This window comes from Schistocerca gregaria, chromosome 8 (genome assembly GCF_023897955.1).
Source record: "Schistocerca gregaria isolate iqSchGreg1 chromosome 8, iqSchGreg1.2, whole genome shotgun sequence".
Taxonomy (NCBI): Eukaryota; Metazoa; Arthropoda; class Insecta; order Orthoptera; family Acrididae; genus Schistocerca; species Schistocerca gregaria.
In genome coordinates, this window is record NC_064927.1 from 294,178,034 (window position 1) to 294,204,396 (window position 26,363).

Below are 26,363 nucleotides of genomic sequence, written 5' to 3' on the forward strand. Positions count from 1 at the left end.
ACAGCACTGTTACTTACCCAACTTATCCTCAAGATGTTCAACAAAAAATTGAGGCTTTATATTTAGAAATGAGTCCTCGTCCATTCTGCTACAGACTAAATACCAAGGTGAATATAGCTCTCTTCTTTCTATAGCCCTAAGTTCCTCCCATGGTGTAGCGAGGAAGGGAAACAATTTAGGGTCATATCTGTCAGCATTGTACTCAATCTTGCCCTTCTTAGAGACTGCTGGCACCATACGATCACCAGCAAGAGATGACTTAGTCCGCTTTATTGCGAGTCATCTGCCCTGATGCTACCCACTCCAAGCAGGGGCTCTCCCCACGGGCACCACCCAGCCACAGCAAAGACCACTTGGCATGATGGCCATTGCCAGGAGTGGGGAATTTACAGCTCAGTCATCAGCAGTGCAATCCCTGTGTTGTCAGGGGGCTACCACCAAATGTGTGCATGACAGCCCCACCACAATGGACTTGCTATCATGCTGGATATTGGGCACAGAGAAATTAAATACTGTCATGGGGACAAAGAAGACAGGAGACAACGGAAGGAGATGACGTACCCCGGAAAGTGTCCTCACCCAAATAGTTTAAATGCAGGTGCAGATGCAAAGCTATGACAAGAGGTTCAGGAGATCGAATCTAAGGGCACCAAGGATAACTCGTGCACCACGTAAGGCACCCTTCCCCATATGACCCGCACTTCTGTAGAATTTGGGAAGTGGCAGGTCAAACCGTAAAATGGGACCTGAATTAGGGGGCCAAAAAGTGTGAGACTCCTTCAGTCACCTCTTATGACAGGCAAGGATACCTCAGGCCTATCCAACCCCCCCCCCCCCCCCCCCCCTCCCCCGATCCGCATGGGAATCTATAAGAAGTCTTGGCCTCCACAGAAGCCAAGGTGGAAATTCACTTGAACTGCGATGTAAAACACGAAGACTAGCCACACCATCCCTAGAAGGCAATCGTGTGCACAAACCCCATAGGGCCACATTGCCTGTTGCTGGTTACGAAAAAGGTTTCACAGCAGATGCCGAGCTATGGTATGGTAGGTGGGTGTCTATTGTGTGGACAATGTTTTATACACCTGGCACACGGTAAGTAGCAGTCGCTTGATGTGAAGTGGCAGTTCAACAGCCTCGGCACAGAGGATTGGTATTGGGCTTGTTCTGAATGCCCCGATGGCCAGTTGAAAAATGTGTGCCCCGACCGGGACTCGATCCTGGGACCTCCTGCTTACATGGAAGATGCTCTATCCCACAGCCACCAAGGACACAGAGGATAGTGCGACTGCAGGGACTTATCTCCGGTATGCTCCCTGTGAGACCCACACTACCAACTTACTGCACATTACATTTGTAGTGCCCCTGCCCACTACTCTCATTGCTCTCAGAGAGCCAATATACCAATTCCCGTAAGAATTTGGGCAATGTGTATGCATCTGCACTGAAGAAAGTAAGCCTTATCTACAGAAAGATGCCATCTGTTCTTTTGGACATATCTGGAAGAACAGATATCATCTTCCTATAAGTAAGGCTTACTGGCCAATGATCATCTTCAGTGCGGATGCACTGACATTGTTCGAACTCTTGTGGGAATCAGTAGATTGACTGCCACGAGTAATGAGTATAGTGAGCAGGAACTTTACAAATGCCGTGTGTGGACAGTAAGTTGGAAGTGTGGATCTCACAGAGAGTGTGCCAGATGTAAGTCCCTGCAGTCGCTCTATCCTCTGTGTCCTCGAAGGCTCAGTTTGAGAGAGCATCTGCTATATAAGCAGGAGATCCCAGGTTTGAGTCCCGGTCGGGGTACACATGTTTCAACTGTCCCCATTGATACTTATCAACTCCTGTAAGCAGGTGAAGTTCTTAATTCATTGTAAATTCCTTCATGGTGCACCACGTCCAACATCTTTAAAATAAGAGGGTCTTGCAGAGCCATACATTATACACCCATAATCAAGCTGAGATCACACAAATGTCGTGTAACACAGGCGCAGACAAGTTCTGTCTGCCCCATGTACTGTGGCTAAGACATTTTAAAATATTTAAAGTCTTAAGTAACTGTTTTTTCAGGTCCGTAAGATGTGGTAACTATGTAAGCTTAGAGTCAAATATAAGTTCCAGATACTTCAATGTGTCTTGAAAAGTAAGGACAGAGTCCCTCATCCTCAACTCAGGAAAGTTTAAAATGGAACAAGAATGGTCAAAAAGAACACACAGACTTCTCCAAGGAAAACTAAAAGCCACTATACTGCACCCATTCATCCAAAAGTTGAAGAGTTGGTTGCAACTGACATGCTGTCATTACAAGGCTTGAAGAAGAAGAAAACACAGAGAGGTCATCCACAAACAAAGAACACTGGATAATATTTTTTACTATTGATGTAATACTATTAATAGCTATGGCAAAGACAGTCACACTTAAAATGCTACCTTGATAGACACCGTTCTCCTGAAAGTAATCAAACAGGACGTCACCAACTCAGTATCTAAAATATCGTTAGAGAAAGGACTGAATAAAAATGGGAAAAAAACCATGAAAACCCCATTTGTGAAGCCGCTTGAGGACAAGATGCCTCCAAGTAGTATCATAGGCCTTCTCAATGTCAAAAAATATACGTAGATGGTGATGATGGCACAGGAAATCTTGTTGTATAGCTTCCTCCAGTAGGGCAAGGTAATCAAAGGTGGAGCGATACTTCCTGAACCCACACTGAAAGCAACTAAGGAAGCGCCTGGATTCCAATACCCATAGAAGGCAGCGGTTGACCATCCACTCCTAAGTCGTTCCCACACAGCTAGTGAGCAACACTGCAGTAACTACTCGGGGATGTATGGTCTTTCCCAGGTTTTAAGACAGAAATTAAACTTGCCTTGTGCCCTGAGCTGGGAAAATGACCCAACACCCAAATGGCATTAACAAATGCAGGAAGAATATCTGTTTCACCTTGTGAAGTGCCGCAGCACATTATAATGGATTCTGTTGTGACCAGGGGATGTGTCATGAGCTGCAGACAATCCAGAGTCCAGCTCCCACATGGAAAATGTAAAGTTGCAATCTAAATCATTGTTGGGCCAGAAGTCCAAACTACACCTCTCAGCAAACGCTCTATGGTGCTGGAAATCTGGATTCTGATTGGCAGTTGCAGTAACTGTGGCAAAATAGGCCTCCGTATTCTGGGCAATGTCCCGGGGATTGATGTAGAGAGTGCTGTTCCCCATTACAGCAGGCATGGGGCACCTCCCTCCTCTCCCATAAATTCTCCTGATGGTCTCCCATACAACAGAACTCTTTGTGGAATGATTAATAGTGCTCAGGAACTGTTGCCACAACCCCTTCTTGTTCTTTTGAATAATTCAGCAACACTCACCACTCAAAAGGCTGCAAGATTCTCTGACACTAACTTATGCAGAGCCGCATGCCTAGTCCTGATTGCAGGACGGCATTCATCACTCCAAGGGACAGGCTGCCTCTTCTGTTGTCCTATGGTCTGTGGGATGGATGCCGCAGTAGCATGGATGCAGCAGTGGCATGGTAATATGATCCACCCATGCCTCGACTCTGGCACAATGTTAAAACTGGACCAACAGGCTATAAAGTGTCCAGTCTGCTCTACTGAGTACTCACTGTGGCAGTTTCCTTTCAGGTACCACTCCATCTGGCAGATGAATCCAGACCAGGAAGTGATCACTTCCATGCACGTGATTGACCGCTTCCCACTGAGCAATGTGAGCAAGAGCTAGAGAGCAAAGTAAGAGATCAATAGCAGAGAACGACCCATTTGCTGTGCAGAAATGTGTGCTCTGTCCCATATTTAGCAAGTATGCGTATGATGACATGAGAAGCCTCTCAACTGCTCTACCCCTGGGACTGGTAGTTGCAGAGCCCCAAAGCACATTGTGTGCATTAAAATCACCACAGAGGATGAAGGGGGTGGGGTGGCGAGGGCCGTGTAATAAGGTCAGTTAGGGCCTCTTCATCAAGCACATCATGTGGGAACAAGTAAAGGGCACGAATCGTCAATAGATGATGCACGTGCACTGATATGGCAACTTCTCATTAAGTCGTTTTAACACAGACAGGTGAGGAGTAGTAGAGGGTACTGACAAAAACACCTACATCTCCTCTAGCTCTCTCTCCACTCAGGTCATCCTTTCTGTGTAGGATATAGCCTTGTAGCTCAGGGACATAAGAGTAATGGAAATTAGTCACCTGGAGACACAGTGTTCTACCCTGAGATAAGTGATGGAGTTCCTCCACAAGCATCCTGAATACCTGTAAGTTCCACTGTAGGACGGGTGCCATTTCATTGATGTGGTTTTAATTTACACCTTTGTTTGCACTGCAGACATGAAGCACTTGTAGAGCAAGGGGTAGTGGAGGGGCTACCTAGATCGAAGGCATCTAACTCCATGATATCCTCCTCATCAGTCAGATGGAAAAGAATGATGTCTGACGGCGCTCGGGACAGTTTTTCACCTGAACGTCTTGAGCTTTTCCCTGCACCCTGTCCCTTCGAGGATAAGCAAGAAAGGGGGCTTTGAGAGGCACTCTGCTTTTCTTGTATATTCTGGATGCTCACTGCGGAACTGTTGTGGTCTTTCTTTGTGCAGCTGCCTGGATTCCTTTGTCCTTACTCATTTATTTATTTATTTATTATTTCTTTTGCATTAACATGTGCAAGTACAGGTGCTTGTAGCGGATACAGGCACATCCACCTTGAGAATAAGATCCTGCACCCTTGAAGAATGTGAGGTGACAAAGACCGGGGGTTTCGTCGCCTTTTATTTTATTTTTGGCTTTGGCATAGGGGATCCACTAGTCACTTTTATTTCCTGTATCCTGCATTCCTCAGCACAAACAGGACAGTCTCACTCCAGAGGGGTTGGTTCCCAGAGCAGTTGATGCAGATTGCTGGAGACTGGCAGTCAGTTCCAACATCACGAGTGGCTTTTCTGCACTTCCCGCAGATCGATTCACCTCTGCAACTCATGGTTGTATGGCCAAAATATTGGGATTTATAGCACCGCATAGGGTTTGGAACGTAAGGCTGAACATTAAAGTAGAAGGAACCCCACCATAGTATGTTCAAGCAGTCTCTGAGTATAGAATGTGACAATGAAAGTGCCTGTCTTCAGTTTCACCATTATTCCTTCGGGTTCATTGCTCCACACTGAGTATCCCCTGGGATGCCCATTCTTACTTCAGTTCTGCTAAGCCGATGTCTATGATATCTCAACACATGACAATGCCCTTACTGGAGTTCAGAGAGGTGTGCATCTCAACAATGGTATCATATTTAACCAGTTTCTGCAATTTCTGAAAAGTGCCACCTGCATTGACAATGAGTCATTACACAATCACAATTTTTAAGGTGCCAGCAAGACCTTCCAAACCCTTATGGATATAGAAGGGGGACACTTTATTCAAATGTCCCCTCTTTTCTCTTTATCACCAGAAACACACTGTTATTCACAAATCCATGAGCCCTGTTAGTGAAGTCCAAAGTATTCTTACTATCACAAGGATTAGCCTCTCTCATTCTCTTGGATGTATGGGTGTGAATACCCACAGTTGGTACACCCTTCCCACTGGGAGGAGATGATGATTTTTGAGGGTTCTATCTCAGTTCCACGAGCAGCCAGGGAAACAAGGGTCCACTCAGAAAGAGTCCCGCATGTTTGAGTAAGCCTAATACAACTGAGGTAGAGCAGGTTCCCAGAGGTTTCCCAATAACGACTGTTCCACCTCAACAGCCATGCAACTCATCAGCACGCAGCACACCTTCAAACTGAGGTTTTTTTATACAAGTTTTCACCATCCTTGTGATGCATGTGGTCAAGCCAAGATATCCATTCCCTGAGACATACAATGTTCCACCACTGTGCTGCACTGTGGTCGCTGAAGCATGCCCAGAGCTTACAGTGACAAGGGGCTGGCAACACTTACTACTCCTCAGCTCAGGAACCCCAGAGACACCAAGCCCCTACCCAGAAAATGAATGCCTAGTCCCTGAGGGTGCCACTCAAGGAGACAAGCCCACGGAGAACTGCAATCTTCAGAAAACGGGAGCCAAAGATGTACGATGGGAGACGGGCCATGACAGGGTTAATGGTGATAGCAAAAGGATGTTGTTTAGGCCGAAGCCCTGATGTATCCCATTTTCCTGCAAAAAGGTGTCCAGCAAGTCCAAACCCATACGTACTTTCAATACTTCGTCTTTCAAGAATTCCTGAAGGGAGCGGCGAAGGTGACATTGGAAGCCCAACTTGTAGAGAGTACAGAGGATACCAGCCCTCCAGCAGGTGTCATAGGCTTTTTGCAAATCAAAAATCATGGCCACGGTCCAGTATTGCACAAGAAAACCAGTCTTCACACTGGATGACAGTGACGAGATAGTAAACTGCAGAACGGCACACTTGAAATCCACATTGTGCAGTGGTTAGGGAATTGTGAGCCTTCAGTCATTATACCAGCCAGGCATGAATCTTATGTACCTTGAAAACACAGCTGGTGAGAGAAATTTGGCAGTAGCTAGAAGGAAGGTGTTTGTCCTAATCAGGCTTAGGTATGGGTATGACAGTGGCTTCACACCGTGATCTTTGAAACGCGCCATCCACCCAGACGTGATTGCATGTATGAAGGAGAAAATGCTTGACCAAATGTGCAAGGTGCTACAGCATCTGAATGTGATCATCTGGTTCTGGGGTGGAAGGTTAGGATGAAGCAAGAGCATGATCTAGTTCCTGTGAAGTAAAGGTGGGATTATAGCATGCACAATTCTGAGGAGACTTGTATCACGACTGTCACTTTCTTTTGTTTCCGATGGAGGAAGTCAAGGTGGGAGTGGATGAGGCTCAAAATCTCCGCAAAATAGCAGCCAATATGTTGGAGGTAGAAATGGTGTACACAATGACATCATTTGCTATTGTCAGGCTGGAAATTTGGGAATGGACCTTGGTCCCAGAGAGCTGTCAGAGGTTGGCCCAAACAATGGAAGAAGGAATGGAACAGTTACAAGAACTAGTAAATGAAATACAGCTAGATTTTTGGCTGTCCTGAAGAATGTGATAACACTGTGCATGTAACTGTTTATAATGAATGCACTTCACCATCGTAGGATAAGAGTTAAAACTGTGGAGAGCATGTCTTCACACGTAAATTGTGTCATGGCATGCCTCATTCCACCAAGGGACAAGTACATGGCACCGTGAAGTTGAAGTGCAAGGAACGGAAGGTATTCTACCTGCTCATCACAACTGGGGAAATGTTTGTTGAAGGTTGCCAGGGAGGAGTAAAGCCTCAAGTGAACCTTAGCAAGCCGCCAATTTGGTTTACACGTAGATGGGGTACGAGTCAGCAAATGGATAGCACACAGGAAATGGTCACTCGAGCCAGATAGAACAGACCACTGAAGGTGACGAGCAAGCTAGGCAGTGCAGAATGAGAGGTTGAAATGGGAATAAGTGTGTGTGGAGTCTGAAAGACAGTGTTAGGACAGATGAGGTTGAATGCATTGAGAAGGTCAGCCAAGAGGTTCTGGAAGAGCAGCAAGTCACAGAGCAGCAAAAAGGGTTGAGGGAGTTGTCCAATAAGTTGGAGGATGTTTGCCTTAGTGACGCACAATTTTGTTTTCTGGAGGTAGAAAACAAGTGGATGCTGCGATTTCAAAAGTAGCCATCATTCTTCTTGTTGGATCTAATGCTTGCAACATTCAATTTGAGGACAGTCGTGATTGGGGTGGGAGGAGGGAAAAAATTCAGTGTAGTTATCTCAGCAGCTGCTGAGTGTGAGCCTTCAAATACTCATTGCTACTGGGCGCAGAGGTTAGACACTCCTGCTCCACGAGATCTACAGAGGCATCAGAATTCTCACTGGGTCTGCCTACAGATTCCAGGTTGAAAGAACAGTTGGTGGTGTGCACTGATAAAATGGAGGTTGACTGAGTGAGGGTATCAAGTGGCGATACAATTGAAGAGGATCACCGAGTTGGCGAAGGAGAAGCCTGTTTGCCTTTGATTGATTTCTTGGGGCCTTTGAGGATGGCAGATGAAGACTCAGATGTTTATTGGCCAGAAGGATGTCTTCGCAGGAGTATTCCTTCTGTCCTTTTCAGACGGCCAGTTGTGTAGCAGGTGATTTTGCCACTGGAGGCCAAAATTTGAGGGCTTGTTGCACAGTTAGAGGAGAAGTAGATGGCAGTGATACTGTGACACTGGCTGATTTTACAATTATGGTGCTGAATTTGACATTTCAAGTCTGCATGGCCATGTCCTTTGAGAATGAGGTGTAGCAAGAATGGTACTGTAAGTGCCAGATGGTAAAACGCAGGGCTTTTTATTAGCTGACAACTTGCGAACGACAGGGTAAGGTACATTTTCCTTCACCCTGATCTCCTGGATGGCTCACTCATCAAGATACATGGGACATTCTCGGCATGAGTCTGCATGGTCGCCATTGCAATTGTTACAGTGGGGAGGAGGACGTGGGCAATCGCCCTTGTGAGCATCCTTACAGCAAGTAACACATTTGGCACATGTTTCAAAAGGACATTTGAGTATGTTTGTAATGTTGACACTGGTAACATCACTTCAGGTTTGGAATGTACAGTCAAGCCATGATGACTTCATAGCCTGCTTTCATCTTCGATGGAAGCACTATTGTATCAAATGCGAGAAAAAGAGTGCGTATAGGCACTAAGCATGCATCAACATTTTTCATCACCCAATGGACTGCAGTGACGCCCTGATCAGAGGGTAAGTTTGGATTTCTCCCTTGGTCAGACCATCGAGTAGACTAGTGTAAATAACCCCATATGAAGAATTCAACATTTAATAGGCCTCGACATGAACAGGATAGCTATGGAGACCGAAGCTGCGAGCGGTTGTTGTGCTTGAGAATCACAATTAGTCTCCAAAAGCAAACTGTCATTGCATAAACGAGAGCAGGGTTTCACAGAGCCGGCAATTTCATCAATACCTTTGCGAAATATGGATTAACCATAGTAAAAGACTGAACTACTTCACTATGTGATACCACGGGGAATCGAGGTGCAGCTGAGAGAGTCTTGGAATCTTTAGCCTCATTCTGTTTACATGTACAAAATGTAGAGTAACATGGTTATTGGCTCATTGCAAGTAAATCCCCCATGATTGCCAGCACTACTTCCAACTGGGGTGCTCACTTGCCTTTGGTCACACTAGTCAAACACCTGACAGAGGGGCCAATTGACAATTTGGGAAGGTGGCAGTTTAGGCTATCAGCCCTCCTGGGCCTGGCCTGTACCAGAAGGTGTTAGCAAACCCTACCTGAAACTTCCTGACAGATTAAAACTGTGTGCCAGACCGCGACTCAAACTCGGGACCTTTTCCTTTTGCGGGCAAGTGGTCTACCATTCTGGAAACAACCCCCAGGCTGTGGCTAAGCTGTGTCAACGCAATATCCTTTCTTTCAGGAGTGCTAGTTCTGCAAGGTCTCCAGGAGAGCTTCTGTAAAGTTTGGAAGGTAGGAGACAAGGTACTGGCAGAAGTAAAGCTGTGAGAACAGGATGGGAATCGTGCTCGGGTAGCTCAGATGGTAGAGCACTTGCCCGCGAAAGGCAAAGGTCCCGAGTTCGAGTCTCAGTCCAGCACACAGCTTTAATCTGCCAGGAAGTTTCGTATCGGTGAACACTCCACTGCAGAGTGAAAATCTCATTCTCAAACCCTACCTGTTGAGAAGAAACAAAAATTAATCTCAAAGTGCAGAAGCTGTTCTGATACCAGGCTACTGAAAATTCAGAACATATTCCTAAAAATATCCCAGACATGTTACCCAAGGGAGTGGAGGAAAAAATAGCAAGAGGACAGACATGTAGCATGAAAGGGAAAAGATGCTGCAAAGGCTGGAACCTCATTGTAGCCAATCACTAACTCACCAAAGAGTGGTGAGCCTCTGGGGGTTAATAAATCTATTGAGTGTATACATAAAAAGAAAAAAAGACATGACATTGCTTAACAACACAGTTGGTGACTAGTCTCTGCTATCAATCACAGCCATCCAGTATCTGCAAGCACCTGTGTCTGTTCTGCCACACACAATTGTGAACTGCATATTAATGATGTAGATGAAGATGAGGGTGGAATGATCAGATAAATCCTGTTGTGTAGGAAGGTCGATGCCACACAGATTTACTGGGACAATTTTTAGAAAGTGCAAACAGGGCACCACTTAGAAAACCAACATAAACCACTTCTTTAATTCTGTGGTTTTATGTATCATTTTGGAAGTGATTTGTAGTCCTATGTCTATCCTTATTAGGAACAACAAAATTATATTATAGTTGAATATATAGGGGAGTGCAACTATTGTGTGATTTTGTAATGTATTTTGCACATGCAGAGTCATCTTGGCGACATGTGTCTTCAGTGTGGGACAGCAATCATAGTTGCTTTGTGATATAAAGTACTCAAAGAGGTAATTTTTGCATACACTAAGCATTCTTGCCCCATGGTGGAGTAATATACAGGCTCCAGATCTTGAGCCAATGTGAACAAGTGTGAAATCAAGTGGAGAAAATGAATGAGGACTGAAAAATGTATACATTCCCTGTAAAATTAACTTTTACTTGGATATTATGAGTTACAAAGCTATTGTAATGTTCCTGTGGAAAGAAATGTTTATCATAAAATGATAATGTACTTTATGAATAAATGGCACACAAATCTCTGAAGTCTTTTTATTTACACACTTTATACTGGACTCAATTTTTAGTTTCCAGAATTTACTGCATAATCTGGAGATGAAGTTTTCAGTATCTACCATCAAAAATAAAGATGAACTAAATATTATTCAGTAATTATAGCTCAAGAGAAAATCTAACTTTGCCCTTTAAACAGTTGGGCATGTCACAGCATGTTTACTTCTTCATGAAACTAGCTGCTGACAATCACCTGCAATTCGAAAATAAAAGGAGAAATTAGTTACATTCTACCCATCACTTATCTTTGGCCACTCACCTAAGAAGAATTTCATGCACGATAAAATAACTTTAAACACAAACTGAAACCACGAGTATGAATAAAAAATAAAGGAAGCTTAAGATTAAGGTAAAAGAGAATCATGTAAATGGTCAGCATGTTGCCATATTTTCCCCTGAGAAAGTGTGACAACTGCAGAACTAATTTGTTTCACACCATAGCAAGATACTGGAATTATGATTTAAGGGACAGGCAACTAACACTTTGTCACTATTTAGTACAGTCAGCATTGGAGTCAGACAGAAAATAGATATTACAAAACCCTACCCTCAAAATTCTAAGCGCTTGCATACCAATGTAAGTAAAGAATGGAGTTAATTCCTTTAACTCTTATCTTTCTTAATGACCAAAGAGGAAAATAATAGAAAAACAACTGAGACATCTCAAGAGAGATCCTGACACTAATTCATCTCGCATATTCCCCATGTTCGGAAGAGAGAAGGTGGGGAAAATGTTTTTAGTACACCAACTACCCCAATGTGGCTTTCTGGCTTCCAGTGTACAAACACAGATTTTGTGTAACTCTTACTGCTTAAGAAACCTGCATAGGTTGCAGGATAACATTATCATTTGCTGGGTGGATTAGAATGAACACATTCTTATGTCCAGACTAAGATATAGATAAGATTCTGGTTTTAATCTCAGCCCTTGGTGCAAAACCTAATGAACAAAAAGTGTCAGCCACACTTTACTAGAGCCACATATTTTTTCTGTCAACAAAACTGAAAGTGTCCTCTCGAATTATACGTAATAGCAGAATAAGCATTAAGTAATAGCAATGTAGGCATAAAAAAACATTTTTTAATATTAACTCAAAAACAATACATTTACTGCTTTCTCAGAGCAAGTACAATTACTCTTGTATTTGCTGAAAGGCAAGGTTCCAGAAGAGATTTCTTTTTAGTGCAGGAAATTTTGAAAGTAATATATGAAGTACTCAGTTTACCTAAGCTGTCAGACAACGAACCCCAATGTTCACTTCGAGCTTCTAGTACAAGGCGGTGAGCAGGTACTAATCTTCCACTCAGTTTCACCTTTATATCACTGAAAAATAAAAACAATTTAAAATTTTATTCCAACAGTTAATAGCAAAAAATAAAAACAATTTAAAATTACAATTAAAAACAGAGAAAATAAGGTGATTTAAAATGGCACTAAAATGAAAAATTCTGGCTCTGCAGAGAAATAATAGCAACATATGGAGAACATTGAAGGGTCACCAAGACCAACCCCCAGATGAAGTGTAGTTCAACAGACATGTAGCCAGTTGAAGGATGTCCTTGGAGCAACTCCAAGAAATTAGAAAAAACTGAGAAGATAACCTAATGAAAGGTGCATGTAAGACTTTAGAAAAACTTCCAGGCTAAACTTTAATGTCTGCAACTACGGGTTGGATTGTTTTGGGGGAGGAGACCAGACAGTGAGGTTAGCGGTCTCATCGGATTAGGGAAGGAGGGGGAAGGAAGCCGGCCATGCCCTTTTCAAAGGAACCATCCCAGTATTTGCCTGAAGCGATTTAGAGAAATCACAGAAAACCTAAATCAGGGTGACGGGACGTGGGACTGAACCATCGTCCTCCCGAATGAGAGTCCAATGTGCTAACCACTGCGCCACTTTGCTTTGTCTCTGTAACTAAAAATGTTAATGCACAGACAAGTTTAGAGGAGGCCTTTATCCAGCAGAGGATGTCAAATGGCTAACAACAGTATTTCAGGAATGACATACAATCATAAACAAGAAAAATACCTCCTCATTAGTTATGTCATCTACCCATCTAATCTTCAGCATTCTTCTGTAGCACCACATTTTGAAAGTTTCTATTCTCTTCTTGTCCACATTTCACTTCCATACGTGGCTACACTCCATACAAATACTTTCAGAAATGACTTCCTGACAATGTAAATCTATACTCTATGTTAAAAAATTCATCTTCTTCAGAAACACTTTCCTTGCTATTGCCAGTCTACATTTTATATCCTCTCTACTTCGACCATCATCAGTTATTTTGCTTCCCAAATAGCAAAACTCCTTTACTACTTTAAGTGCCTCATTTCCTAATCTAATTCCCTCAGCATCACCCGACTTAATTTGACTACATTCCATTATCCTCATTTTGCTTTTGTTGATGTTCATCTTATATCCTCCTTTCAACACACTGTCCATTCCGTTCAACTGCTCTTCCAAGTCCTTTGATGTCTGACAGAATTACAATGTCATCGGCGAACCGCAAAGTTTTTATTTCTACTCCATGGATTTGAATACCTACTCTGATTTTTTTCTTTTGTTTCCTTTACTGCTTGTTCAATACACAGATTGAATAACATCGGGGAGAGGCTACAACCCTGTCTCACTCCCTTCCCAACCACTGGTTCCCTTTCATACCCTTCGACTCATAACTGCCATCTGGTTTCTGTACAAATTGTAAATAGCCTTTCGCTCGCTGCATTTTACCCCCGACACCTTTGGGGTGGGGAGGGGAGGGGAGGGGAGGAGAGGAGGGAATTACAGGGCTGTGGAGTGTAATGTTACAAATGTGAATTCTACATTTGTTTTTATGTACACTTCCATCACCTCAGTTGTGGTATTTGGTCAGAAGAGGTCATCTGAAAGACCAGCAGAAGCTCCTCAGGGTCAGTTCAGTTCTTGTAATAGGTAAAAAGCTTCACAATTACATAAAATGGGTGAGTATGTTGCAAGGAATTGGGTTTTCTGAAGAGCTATACAATCTACTGAGTAAAATGAGCGCACAGGCTACAGTTCAGAAAAGTGGTAACAATAACCATTACAATTCCACTAAATCAGGGTTGTGATTGTGTCCAATGGCAGTGCAGAAAGGGTGGAACTGTTAATCATTATTTGGTTTGGTATGGTGATATGTTGACTGTTCCCTACTTGCATGATTTAACAGCAGTGGAGGTAAGATACAGGTCAGCTGGGTCTGTCTTCACCTTTGATTTCTTCTTTCTCCTTTTCCTTATGGGATTTCAGTTAGGTAGCACTTTACAGGTCTGAATCTGGTACAGATGAGAAGTGGGTCATTCTATGGCCCAATTTTTTGCACCTCTTGCAGCCACTGACTGTCATTTGGGTGCCGGTTTGCATTGCTCAAGGTGGTAGGGTCACAAGTGAGCTGCCTTCCACTATGGGATGTCAGCTGAGTTGAGGCCTTCATTATACAGGAGGGGGTGGTTGAGGTCCCCAGTGCACATACAGGGGTTAGGGATTGAGGATGCAGAATGTCTTGCCTCCCTCACTAGAACAGATGAACCACCAGTACCCAGCGACAAGGAAGGGGAGGGAATATTTATAATGGAAGGGTTACTTTTTGGGAGTAGTTTGTGTCATCTGGCCAGGGTGAATGTAGTAGTACTTGTTTCTGTATTCCTAATACATTAAATAAGAGATATTCAACTCTTGGATCTTAGTTTCCAGTCTTATGATGTGACCAGTTGGCTAACTGCTGGAGGAGTGATCCTAGGCTACAGTAAGGCCATTTTGAGCTGCGGGTATCCTTGTGTACTGATTGTTTGCAATCTTCAGGGATGTATGTTGAATCAAATGACATGTGGGTAAATTTCATATATTTTAAGCACCTCAGGGGCAGACGGCAGGATGTGAGGGTAGGGAGTGGTGCATAGGTTTTACATTACACAAGGAAAGCATAAACTTAAGTTTATCCGGTAACATGTTACCCACAAAACTCAAGATATAAACGATCTGGCATCTACTTTCTTGTCGTTAGGACCTCATTGGACCTGACAGAGATAATGTCCAAATTTGGGCATAATTCTTTGTCTGTCTGAAATATAATGTCCCTATGGATGAAGAAGAAGCTATTTGGGGTGTGGGGCACTTAACAGCATGTTCATCACCACCATTATGAAGAGTTGGCATACTAACATTGTAATTTTGGGGGGGGGGGGGGGGGGGTTGAGGAGGAGGAGGAGGAGGAGGAGGAGGACAATGACAAAGGGTGTACCCCACAGGCAGAGTTGTTTATAATGCATTAATGGCCACCTCCCTCCCCAGCCCTTTAGGGATAAAGCCCAACAGTTCATAAATTTTCAAAACCCATGACACACTGCAATCAGTGAGAGAGGATAGTGGGCGGATCTCCAGTCAACCTAAGAGATTCCTTGATATCACTATATAATACACACATTGCCAAAATATGCTGAACTGAAAGTGGCACACCACAAATATCACAGATTGGTGAATCCTCCAGCCAGAGGAGGAAATTTGGTGGTTATAGGCCATGTCCTATGTGCAGTCTGGTGAACAGCACTTTCTTCCAATGGTGTAGCCGACATGAATCAGACATGGCAATATAGTGAGTTTGAGTGAGTGCAGTTTGTTGTCCATCACTTGCAGCTCTTCAATATTGATAGTTGTTTACCCTGTCAGATAATAAGATGAAGATCTGCAAGGGGATGATTCTTCGACATACAACACCATCCAGACATGCTTCCCAATGTTACGAGGTACGTAGTGACAGAACACCTTTATGTCTTGGTGCTGGAGCTGCTTGAAGGTGTCATGGATGAGCTAAATCTACTTCTCTACCAGGTACATTCGGTGGGCAATTTGTGAGAGTCAGAACAGATCACAAAACCTGCACTGTGATGCCACTGAATCCACTGCATTGCCATCATAATGCCATATAAGTCCACATCACAAATTTTAAAATTGTTCCAGAAGGTGCACTTGGAAGAGCCTATTAGGGAAAAAGAGTTGAACAACCGGGGGAATTCTCTTGCTGGGATCCATCCATGTAAACAACAATAAGACTGTGGTACGTACTTAAAACTGAAGGAAACAGAGCTGTAAAAATTTAATCTTGAGTACTTGTTTCTTGTACTGTGTCGCACTTAAAATCGCTTTGAGCTTCTGAGGATGACAAGGTGGAAATTTTTTCCAGCCCTAGCTCTGTATTCAGAGGTATGTTAGGCCCAAATCTATGCAATATATTCGTCCATCCTTACACAACCCCTGCTCCCAATCTCTTACCTCATGGCCCATACCCCTGTAATAGACCTAGATGCATGACCTCTCCCATACATCCTCCTCCTCCTACCACCACCACCACCACCACCACCACCACCACCACCACCACCTACTCCAGTCCAGTCACTAACATCACCTACCCCATCAAAGGCAAGGCTACCCGTGAAACCAGTCATGTGGTCCACAAGCTAAGCTGCAACCACTGTGCTGCATTCTATGTAGGCATGACAATCAACAAGCTGTATGTCCGCATGAATGGCCACCGACAAACTGTGACCAAGGAACAAGTGTTGTTGAACACGCTGCCAAACACGATATCCTTCATTTCAATGATTGCTTTACAGCCTGTGCCATATGGATCTTTCCCCACCAACACCAGCTTTTCTGAACTGTGTACGTGGGAGGGAACTTTCCCTGCAGTACGTCCTATGTTCCCATAACCCTCATGGCCTCAACCTTTGTTAGTCGCTCCCCTCACCCATCCAGCCCCTTTCCTGCTCTCATTCAAGCACTACACAGCCATCATTCCACCACTAAACCCAGTTTTTTTTCTTTTTTCCCTCTTTTTTCTCTCTACGTCTCTCTTTCCACTACTTACCCCTCCCCACCCCATCCCAACTCTACCCACCACCCAACCACTAGCACTTCACTGTCCACCATCCTCACCATACTATCCCTCCCCCTCCTCACCCCAGCCTCCCCCTTTCCCCCACCCAATCACCACTCCAATCATGCACTGGTGCTGCTGCTCATAGTGTGGTTTCAGTTGCCTGAGACTGCAGTCGTGTGTGTGTGTGTGTGTGTGTGTGTGTGTGTGTGTGTGTGTGTGTGTGTGTGTGTGTACTGTTGACAAAGACAATTGGCCGAAAGCTTTAAGTGTGAAAATCTTTTTGTTGTGCCAATCTGAAACTCAGCATCTCCGCTATATAGTGAGTAGCAACATTCCTTGTCATGAAATTGAAAATAGTGAGCTTTTTGGAGAAAATTTAAACGTACATCAAAAGGACATGCTAATGGGAAATGGATGTATTTGTCACAGAAGACAAGAAAGTCGGACCCACAGAGATAGAAATTGAAGCTGTATGTGAGATTGTTTGGACAAGATTCATTACCAGGGACAGGCTAAAACAGTAATTTTAAGCTTGTATAACCGGCCAGATTCACCAACTGATGTAACCAAGAACATAAGAAAAAAATTCAGTTTGCTCTTATGCAAGTTTCATATCAAAGCAGTTAGGAGAAAATTTGTGGCTTGATTGAGGATTATTTTGTAGGGAAGATGCAGAATGTTATCTTGGATGATGACGAGGACGAGGAGGAGGAGGAGGAGGAGGAGGAGGAGGAGGAGGAGGAGGAGGAGGGTGGGGAGGGTGGGGAGGGCGAAGGTGGTGGTGATGAGGCTGATGATGAGGATGCCGATGATGATGGGGATGGGGATAGTGTTTAATGTCCCATTGACAACAACATCAGAGACGGAGCACAAGGTCAGATTAGGGAATGCTGGAGAAGGAAATCAGCCATACCCTTTTAAAGTAAGCATTTGTTTTTCTGAAAAGTTTGTGTTGGTACGAAGGATCCAGGCTGCAAGCTGTCACTTAAGTGAAGAATGTTGTTCTGGGCAGCATGCCCAACAACTGGGTGGTCCAGCAATTTCTTGGCCACAGTTCATTGGTTGCCATTCGTGAGGACAGAAAGCTTGTTGGATATTATGCCCATTAAGAATGCAGCACAGCGGTTGCATCTCAGCTGTTAGATCACAATATTGCTTTTCATGTAGCCCTGGTGGTAGGATGTATGGGACAGACTTGCATCTAGGTCTATTACAGGAATATGAGCCATGAGTCAATGGTTTGGGAGCAGGAGATGTCCAGGGATGGACGAGGATATTGCGTGGGTTTGGTGGATGGCAGAAAACCACTGTGGGAGGGGTGGGGAGGATAGTGGGCATAACATTTCTCATTTCAGGGCACGACGAGCGGTAGTAAAAACCCCGGCAGACAATGTAATTCAGTTGCTCCAGTCCTGGTTGGTACTGATTTACGAGGGGAATGCTCCTCTGTGGCCGGGTGGTGAGACTTAGGGAGCTGGTGGGAGACTGGGAAGATGAGTCACAGGAGACCTGTTTTTGTAGAAGGTTGGGAGTCCAATTATGATCTTTAAAGGCTTCAATGAAACCCTTGGTATATTTTGAGAGGGACTGCTCATCACTATAGATGCAACGGCCGTGGGTGGCTAGGCTATATGAATAAGATTTCTTGGCATGGAATGGGTAGCACCTGTCGAACTAGTGTTGTTGCTGGTGGTTGGTAGGTTTTATCTGGATGGACGTACTGATGTAGTCATGTTTGAGGTGAAAATCTACATCGAATAAGTTGGCTTGTTGGGTTGAAGATGATTAGGTGAAGTGAATAGGAGAGAAGGTGTTGAGGTCCAGAGGAATGTGATTAGAGTGTCCTCACCCTCAATCATACCATGAACATATCATCAATGAATTTGGACCACATGTGGGGTTTGGGATACTAGAAGGTTAAAACAGATTCCTCCAGGTGGCCCATGAATAGATTGGCACAGGACAATGCCATGCGGTGACCATTGCTGTACCACAAATTTGTTTGTAGATGATGACTTCACAGGTGAAGTAATTGTAGATAACAATGTAGTAGGTCATAGTGACCAGGTAGGAAGCAGATCTGGAATTCATCAGGCACTGGGGAAGGTAGTGGTCAACAGAGGCGAGGCCAATGGGCATTAGGAATGTTATTGTAAAGGGATATGAAATCTACAGTAATGAGTAGGGTACAGTGTGGTGCAAGAACAGGAACTGTGGAGGGTCAGTTGAGGAAATAGTTGGTGTCTTTTATATAGGAGGGTAGGCTGCAGGTAATAGGCTGCAGAGCAGAGACACTCAGTAGGGGCACAATGAGGTGTACTGGGTGGCTGGCTTTATCGATTTTATGAAGCATCTAGAAGGTAGGATAGGCATGCATGGAGCGGTAGGGCCGAGGATATAGAGAGAGAGAGAGAGAGAGAGAGAGAGAGAGAGAGAGAGAGAGAGAGAGAGAGAGAGAGAGAGAGAGAGACTGAAGAGGCTCTAGGATGGGCCTACGGATTTGAGGAGACACTGAGGATCTTGTTGGGTCTCTGTAACAGAACAACTCCATCACATTCTCCACCAGGTTTCAACTACCTCTTGCTAGACCCCAACTCTACTCCATTCTTGCTCCCAACCCTTGCTTCATATTCCTGTAATATGACCTAGTATCCCTTCCCCTCCTGGCCCCAGCCTCCTTCTTACCCCCCCCCCCCCCCCCCCCCAGACTGACTTCCCAGACTGACTTTTCCATCACAGGCAGTTGCTCGCAGTCTGACTTCGGTGACCAGAGACAGTGGTCCTGTGTGTGCGAGTTGTGTTTGCACGAATATGTGTGTGTATTGTCTACTTCAGAAGAAGGCATCTTGGCCAAAAGCTTGCTTGTTTAGTAGTATTGTCATTGTGCCTATCTGTAACTTACCCTCTCCACTATATAATGAGTAACACTATATCCTTTTTATAATGTTGTCTTAATGATTACACAATCTCAGTTGTCAGTAGACTTCAGTTTATTAATAGAATATTGGGAAAAATGCAATCAATATAAAACAGATATTACTTAAAATTTACTCTTGTGATCCATTCTATAATATTATTCAAGTGTGTGGGACCCATACCAAATATGACTAACAGGGATATTGAAACAATACAACAAAGGACAGTACAAATTGTCATGGGTTTGTTTGAACTGTGGGAGAGTGTTACAGAGATGTTGCAGAAACTGGAATGGCATACTCCTGACGATATATGTAAACTATACTGAGAAAGCCTACTTACAAAGTTTCCAGAACCAGCTTTAAATTTTAACTCGAGGAATGTACTACAACACCTGCATATCAAAATGAATCTTTCATTCTGCACCAGAGTGTGTGCTGCTATTAAATTTCCTGGCAGATTAAAACTGTGTGCCAGATTGAGACTTGAACTCGGGAACTTTGCCTTTCGCAGGAAAGTGCTCCACAGTGGAGCTACCCAAGCACAGCTTATGGCCCCTCCTCACAGCCTTACTTATGCCGGTACCTCACTCTGCTGCATAGTGACGTACTCATTCTGGAAAAATCCCCTTGGGTGTGGTTGGTTTTGGGGTTTGATGGGGGTTAAACATCAAGGTCATCAGTCCCCAGTTCCAAACAGACGTACTCGTAAAAAGCCTAGACAGTAAAAGTGTAACCTCTGCACCCAGAGGGAGGGAACAACAAGGGGTACAGAGCTAAAATGAACACTACAGTAACACAAAACAGAACACTTAAAAGGAGCAGAGCAAATAGTTGACTAGAGGAAAACGGACAACAGTGGTTGATGGATCAGGTAAAAGATCAACCACTCAACGACAAACGAAGAACCTCCAGCAAGAAAGTATTGATAGAGGTACCAACACAACTTGTTACCATAAGAGACACTATTTTGGTATCCAAGTCACAATTAAAAGTTGCTGGAGTGGGAGTAGCCTGATAAATCATGTGAGAGCGCCCACACTAGAGCGAGTGATAAAACCCAGCTGCACGGATAAAACGTAAAACTGAGTCAGCTATAGAGGCATCGTCACCGAGAATTAAAGGTAGTGCAGCTGGTAAATTACAGGATTTCCGCAAGGGGGCTAAAAGGAGGCAGTCCATCAGAAGATGGACCACTGTCAGCCCTGCATCACAGCGACACTTGGGCGAGTTCTCTCGACAAAGGAGATAGCTGTGGGTCAACCGCGTATGTCCAGTTTGGAGACGGCAGAGAACAACTGAGTCCCTATGCGTACCCCTCAAGGATGAGTTTCATATGGCCATGGACAACTTGACCATGCGGAGTTTATTTGGTGTGTTCAAGACAGACCATTCAGAGCTCCAGACATCACGGACCTTGCGATGTAGGGCTGACCGGATGTCTCTTTCCATGAGACCAAGCTCCAGGGGTGGCGAAGTGTTGGCCTGCTTGGCCAACCGATCGACACGTTCGTTTCTTGGAATGCCGATGTGGCCTGGAGTCCACACAAACGTCGCTGAACGACCATACTCGGCGAGAGCAAAAACAGTATCCTGAGTACTGTGCACCAAAGGGTCCCAAGAAAAACACTGGTAGAGTGCTTGCAATCCACTCAGGGAGTCACTGCATATGACAAATGACTCCCCAGGGCAGGAGGAAAGGTGAGCGAGTGCACGATAAAGAGCAACTAGTTCTGCAGTGAAAACACTGCTCCCACAAGGCAGGGAATGCTACTCAACGTAGTTGCCGTGGATGAAAGCAAACCCAGTGCGTCCTTTGACCACAGAACCATCAGTGTAGACTACATCTGCACCGTGAAATGAGGCAAGAAGAGCAAGGAATTGTTGACGAAGACTGGCAGGTGGAATGGAAGACTTGGAGTCGCAGGGCAAATCCAAGGAAAGCCGCAAGCAAGCATGGGAACAAGGAGGGGTAGAAGAAGAGGGCAGGAAGGACGGAGGAAGGGGAAAGGACTCTAGTGACGAGAGAAGGGAACGAACGCGGACCGCAATTGGGAGACCCGACCTAGGCCACCGTCGTGGGGAGGGGAGTGCAGAAGATGGAAAAAGGAAACTGCAATTTGGGTGGTCGGGTAAGGCATGGACGCGGGCGATGTATGACGCAAGGAACTGTTGTCGGCAGAATCGTAGGGGAGGGATTCCAGCTTTTAAAGAAGGCTAATCACTGGACTAGTGAGGAAGGCACATGTCACCAGTTTGACGTCACAATGGAGAATCGGGTCTAGGATCTGCAACATGGAAGGTGCTGCTCAGTCATACACCACGCTCCCGTAGTCAAGACAGGACTAGACTAAGGTCTTATAGAGCTGTAGGAGGGATGTTCATGCAGCCCGCCCAAACGGTGTGGCTGAGGCAGCAAAGGATGTTGAGGTGCTCCCAGCACTGTTCTTTAAGCTCGCGAAGATGAGGTGTCCAAGTGAGTTGAGCATCAAACCGCATGCCAAGGAAGCGATGCGTCTCCTCAATATGAAGGAGTTCATTGGCAAGGTAGAGCTCTGGTTGGAGGTGGACCGTTCGACGATGTCAGAAATGTATCACTCGGGTCTTAGCGGCTTGGATGCCCAAAAATGTGCCTTATGGATAGCACCGTGCAGCTGCCGTTCAGTGACACTGATGCTTGGGGAACTGTAATAAAGACAGAAGTCATCAGCATATAAAGAGGAACAGACCGATGAGCCCACCGCAGCCACAAGACCATTAATCGCCACCAAAAAGAGGGGAACACTGAGAACCAAGCCCTGCGGGACACAGTTCTCCTGAATATGAGCAGAGCTAAAATATGTGCCAACTCTAACCCGAAAGGAGTGATGGAAGAGAAAATTCCATAGAAAAATTGAAAGTGGACCTCATAAGCCCTATTCGTGCAGCGTAGCAAGGATATGATGGCACCAGGTGGTATTGTACGCCTTCCGAAGATCAAAGAAAACAGCAACTAGATGTTCTCGACGAGTAGAAGCTGTACGAATAGCCGACTCTAGTGAGATTAAATTGTCGATTGCTCAGCAGCCCTGATGGAAACCCACCCTGTTTCTGGGCTAGGAGGCTTCGAGGTTCCACATGAGACACCGACTCACCATCCGTTCCAGGAGTTTGCACATAACGTTGGTAAGGCTGATAGGGCGATAGCTATCAACCACCAGCGGATCTGCACCAGGTTTCAGCACCAGGATGGTAACACTATCCTGCCAATGAGTTGGAAAAACGCCCTCCGTCCAGATGCGGTTAAACAGGAGTAGTAATTCACCCTGACAGTGCGCTGAGAGATGGCGAAGAAACTGGTTGTGAATTCCGTCTGGATCTGGAGAGGTACCGGGGCAAGCTGTAAGGGCCCTTTGGAACTCCCATTCACTAAGCGGGGCGTTGTCTAATTCCAAACGGCGCATGTGAAACGACAACTGTGTACACTTAGCCTGCTCTTTAATGGTGCGGAACTCTGCGCTGTAGCCTGCTGTCGCAGAAATACGAGTGAGGTACTATGCCAGATGTTCGGCGATGGTTATTGGGTCAGTACAAACTGTACCCTGAAGAGAAAGGCAAGGGACAGACACATGAGGGCGAAAGCCAAAAGTGTGCCGAACCTGCGACCACACCTGAGATGGGGACGTGTGAGAACCTATGGTGGCAACATATTGCTCCCAGCAGTATTGTTAGCTCCACCGGATTAACCGCCGAGCCCGGGCCCACAGCCGTTTAAAGGCAACCAGATACTCTATAGAAGGATGATGGCGGTGTCTTTGCAGGGCTCCCCGGCGGTCCCAGATAGCTTCTGCAATCTCTGGTGTCCAGCAAGGGACTGACTTACACCTTAGGGTACTTTAAGAGCAGGGGATAGTGGCCTCGGCAGCAGAAACAATGGCCACAGTGATCTCCTCCACTGCCAAATCAATGTCAACAGGAAGCAGAACAATGGCCATAGTGGCTGAGGTGTAGGCTGCCCAGTCAGCTCCACAAAAAGACCATCGTGGCAGCTGGTCAGGGGGTTGGGATTGAAGAAGAGATGGTGGTGGTTGGGATGTTTAAGGGGGACTAAACAGCTAAGGTCATCAGTCCCCCATTCCAAAAACAGGCGAGATGAAAATTTACGGAGCAGGTAAAACCCCAAGGGGGGAGGAGACGCCCCTCCCCCCAGTCACTGAAAGAACACCAATGTGGCAGCGAACGCTAGAGACAAGAAGAGTACACACGAACACCAGACAGAAAGAAACGGAAGAAAAGAAGAGGGCTGGAGACTGGTTGACTGACCATGAGAACAAAAAAAAGGAAAGAGTCAACCATCCAAATACACACTAAAATCTGTAACCAATGAGAGACTCGAGGACAAGAGACACAGAAAGGGAAAGGGGCAGGACCCCCCTAAATGGAACCATAAAAAGGACTACTACGGATAAAATTTAAAACGTCGTCAGCCATGGAGGCATCGTCGCTTAAAACCAAAGGCAACGTGCCCGGGAGATTAAAAGACTGCCGGAGGGTGCGCAGTCGGGGACACTCCAACAAAATGTGGGCGACCGTCAACCGGGACCCGCACTGACACAGGGGGGAATCCTCCTGGCGTAAAAGATGTCCGTGCGTCAGGTAGGTATGGCCGATGCGGATCCGACACAGGATGACAGAGTTCCTGCGAGAAGCCCGCAGGGAGGACCGCCACACATCGGTCATCTCCTTAACAGCCCGCAGTTTATTCGGGGAAGTCAGGCTACGCCACTCGTCATGCCACATCCCAAGCACCTTACGGCGCAACGCCAGCTGCAGATCACGAGCCGGGAGGTCGATCTCCCCTTTGGCAAGCCTGTCGACACGTTCGTTCCCCGGGATGCCAACATGACCTGGTGTCCAAACAAAGACCACCGAACGACCAGAGCGAGTAATGGCAAAAACAGACTCCTGAATAAAGGATACCAGAGGAGAAGAGGTATAGCAGCGGTCGATAGGCTGGAGGCTGCTCAGGGAGTCACTGCAGATGACGATGGACGTACCTGAGCAGGAATGCATATGCTCAAGAGCGCGCAATATGGCCACCAGCTCTGCAATAAAAATACTGCACCCAACCGGCAAGGAGCGCTGTTCAACATGGGCAGCGTGAGCAAAAGCGAAGGCAGTACGGCCATCCACCAGGGAACCATCAGTGTAGACAGGCTCACAGCCTGCAAATGAGGCGAGGAGCACAAGGAAACGGCGACGGAGGGCCACAGGCGGAACAGAGTCCTTGGGTTCCCGTGCCAAGTCCAGGCGGACGGATGGCCGGGGCATACACCAGGGAGGCATTGGTGCACGGACCCGGAAGGGTGGCAGAAGAGGGAATGACCCCAGTTCCAACAGCAGGGACTGGACATTGACAGCAATGGAAAGCCCAGACCTAGGTCGGGCAGAGGGAGGACCCTGGCAGGGAAAAGCAGGCGATGATTGGGATGGCCCGGTGAGCAATGCACGTGGACAGCATAGTCGGCGAGCAGTCGGTGGCGGCGAATCCGCAGCGGGGGAACCCCAGCCTCCACCAGTAGACTATCCACGGGGCTCGTACGGAAAGTGCCAGTTGCAAGCCGAACCCCACAGTGGTGTATGGGGTCCAACAACATCAACACTGAGGTTGATGCAGACCCATAATCAAGCCTGGACTGCACAAGGGCTCTGTACAATCGCAACAGCGTGCAGCCATCTGCACCCCAAGACGCGTGGCTCAGGCAGCGAAGGGCGTTGAGGTGCTGCCAGCACTTTTGCTTCAGCTGAGTAATATGAGGAACCCATGTAAGCCGAGCATCAAAGACGAGTTCTAAGAAGCGGCTAGTGTCCACCACTTCAAGTAGGTGACCGTCGAGGTAAAGTTCCAGATGAGGATGGACCGTCCAACGCCTGCAGAAGTGCATAACTCGAGTCTTGGCTGCAGAGAACTGAAATCCATGAGTCAGAGCCCATGATGCCGCCTTACAAACGGCTGCTTGCAGCCTGCGTTCGGCGACTCCTGTAGTCGTTGAGCTAAATGAGATGCAGAAGTAGTTGGCATACAAAGAAGGAGACACTGACAACCCCACGGCTGCAGCCAGGCTATTAATGGCCACTAGAAATAAGGAAACGCTCAACACCGAGCCCTGCAGGACCCATTTTCCTGTATATAAGATGAACTAGAGGCGGCACCGACTTGCACCCGGAAAGAGCGGTGCAATAAAAAGTTTTGAAGAAAAGCTGGGAGCTGACCACGAAGACCCCACTCACGCAGTGTACCAAGGATGTGATGCCTCCATGTTGTGTCATATGCCTTCCGCAGATCAAAAAATACAGCAACGAGATGCTGACGGCGGGCAAAGGCCGTACGGATAGCACATTCCAGCCACACCAAACTGTCTGCAGCAGACCGGCCCTGATGGAAGCCACCCTGGGATGGAGCGAGGAGACCGCGCGACTCAAGGACCCAACACAAACGCCGCCCCACCATACGTCCGAGCAATTTGCACGAAACGTTGGTGAGGGTAATGGGACGATAGCTGTCCACCGCCAGAGGGACAGCACCGGGCTTCAAGATGGGGACAATAACACCCTCTCGCCATTGCGACGGGAACACGCCCTCGCTCCAAATGCAGTTAAAGATGGTGAGGATGTGTCTCTGGCAGTCCCTGGAGAGATGCTTCAGCATCTGCGTGGGGACGCAGTCCGGTCCTGGTGCCGTATCAGGGCAATCGGCGAGGGCAGCGAGGAATTCCCTCTTGCTGAAAGGAGCATTGTAGTTTTCAGAATGACGTGTGTGGGATGATAACGGTGTC

The 26,363-nt window shown here is 46.0% G+C and overlaps 1 protein-coding gene across 3 annotated transcripts in view; it reads right to left on the reverse strand.

The window, feature by feature from the left end:
- Positions 1 to 26,363, reverse strand: part of LOC126284505 (rabankyrin-5) — a 499,589-nt gene that overhangs the window by 451,396 nt on the left and 21,830 nt on the right. For all 3 annotated transcript variants that reach the window (XM_049983482.1, XM_049983481.1, XM_049983480.1), the window contains exon 3: positions 11,966 to 12,063. In XM_049983482.1, the coding sequence (XP_049839439.1) occupies positions 11,966 to 12,063 (98 nt within the window). The remainder of the gene's footprint in view (positions 1 to 11,965; positions 12,064 to 26,363) is intronic.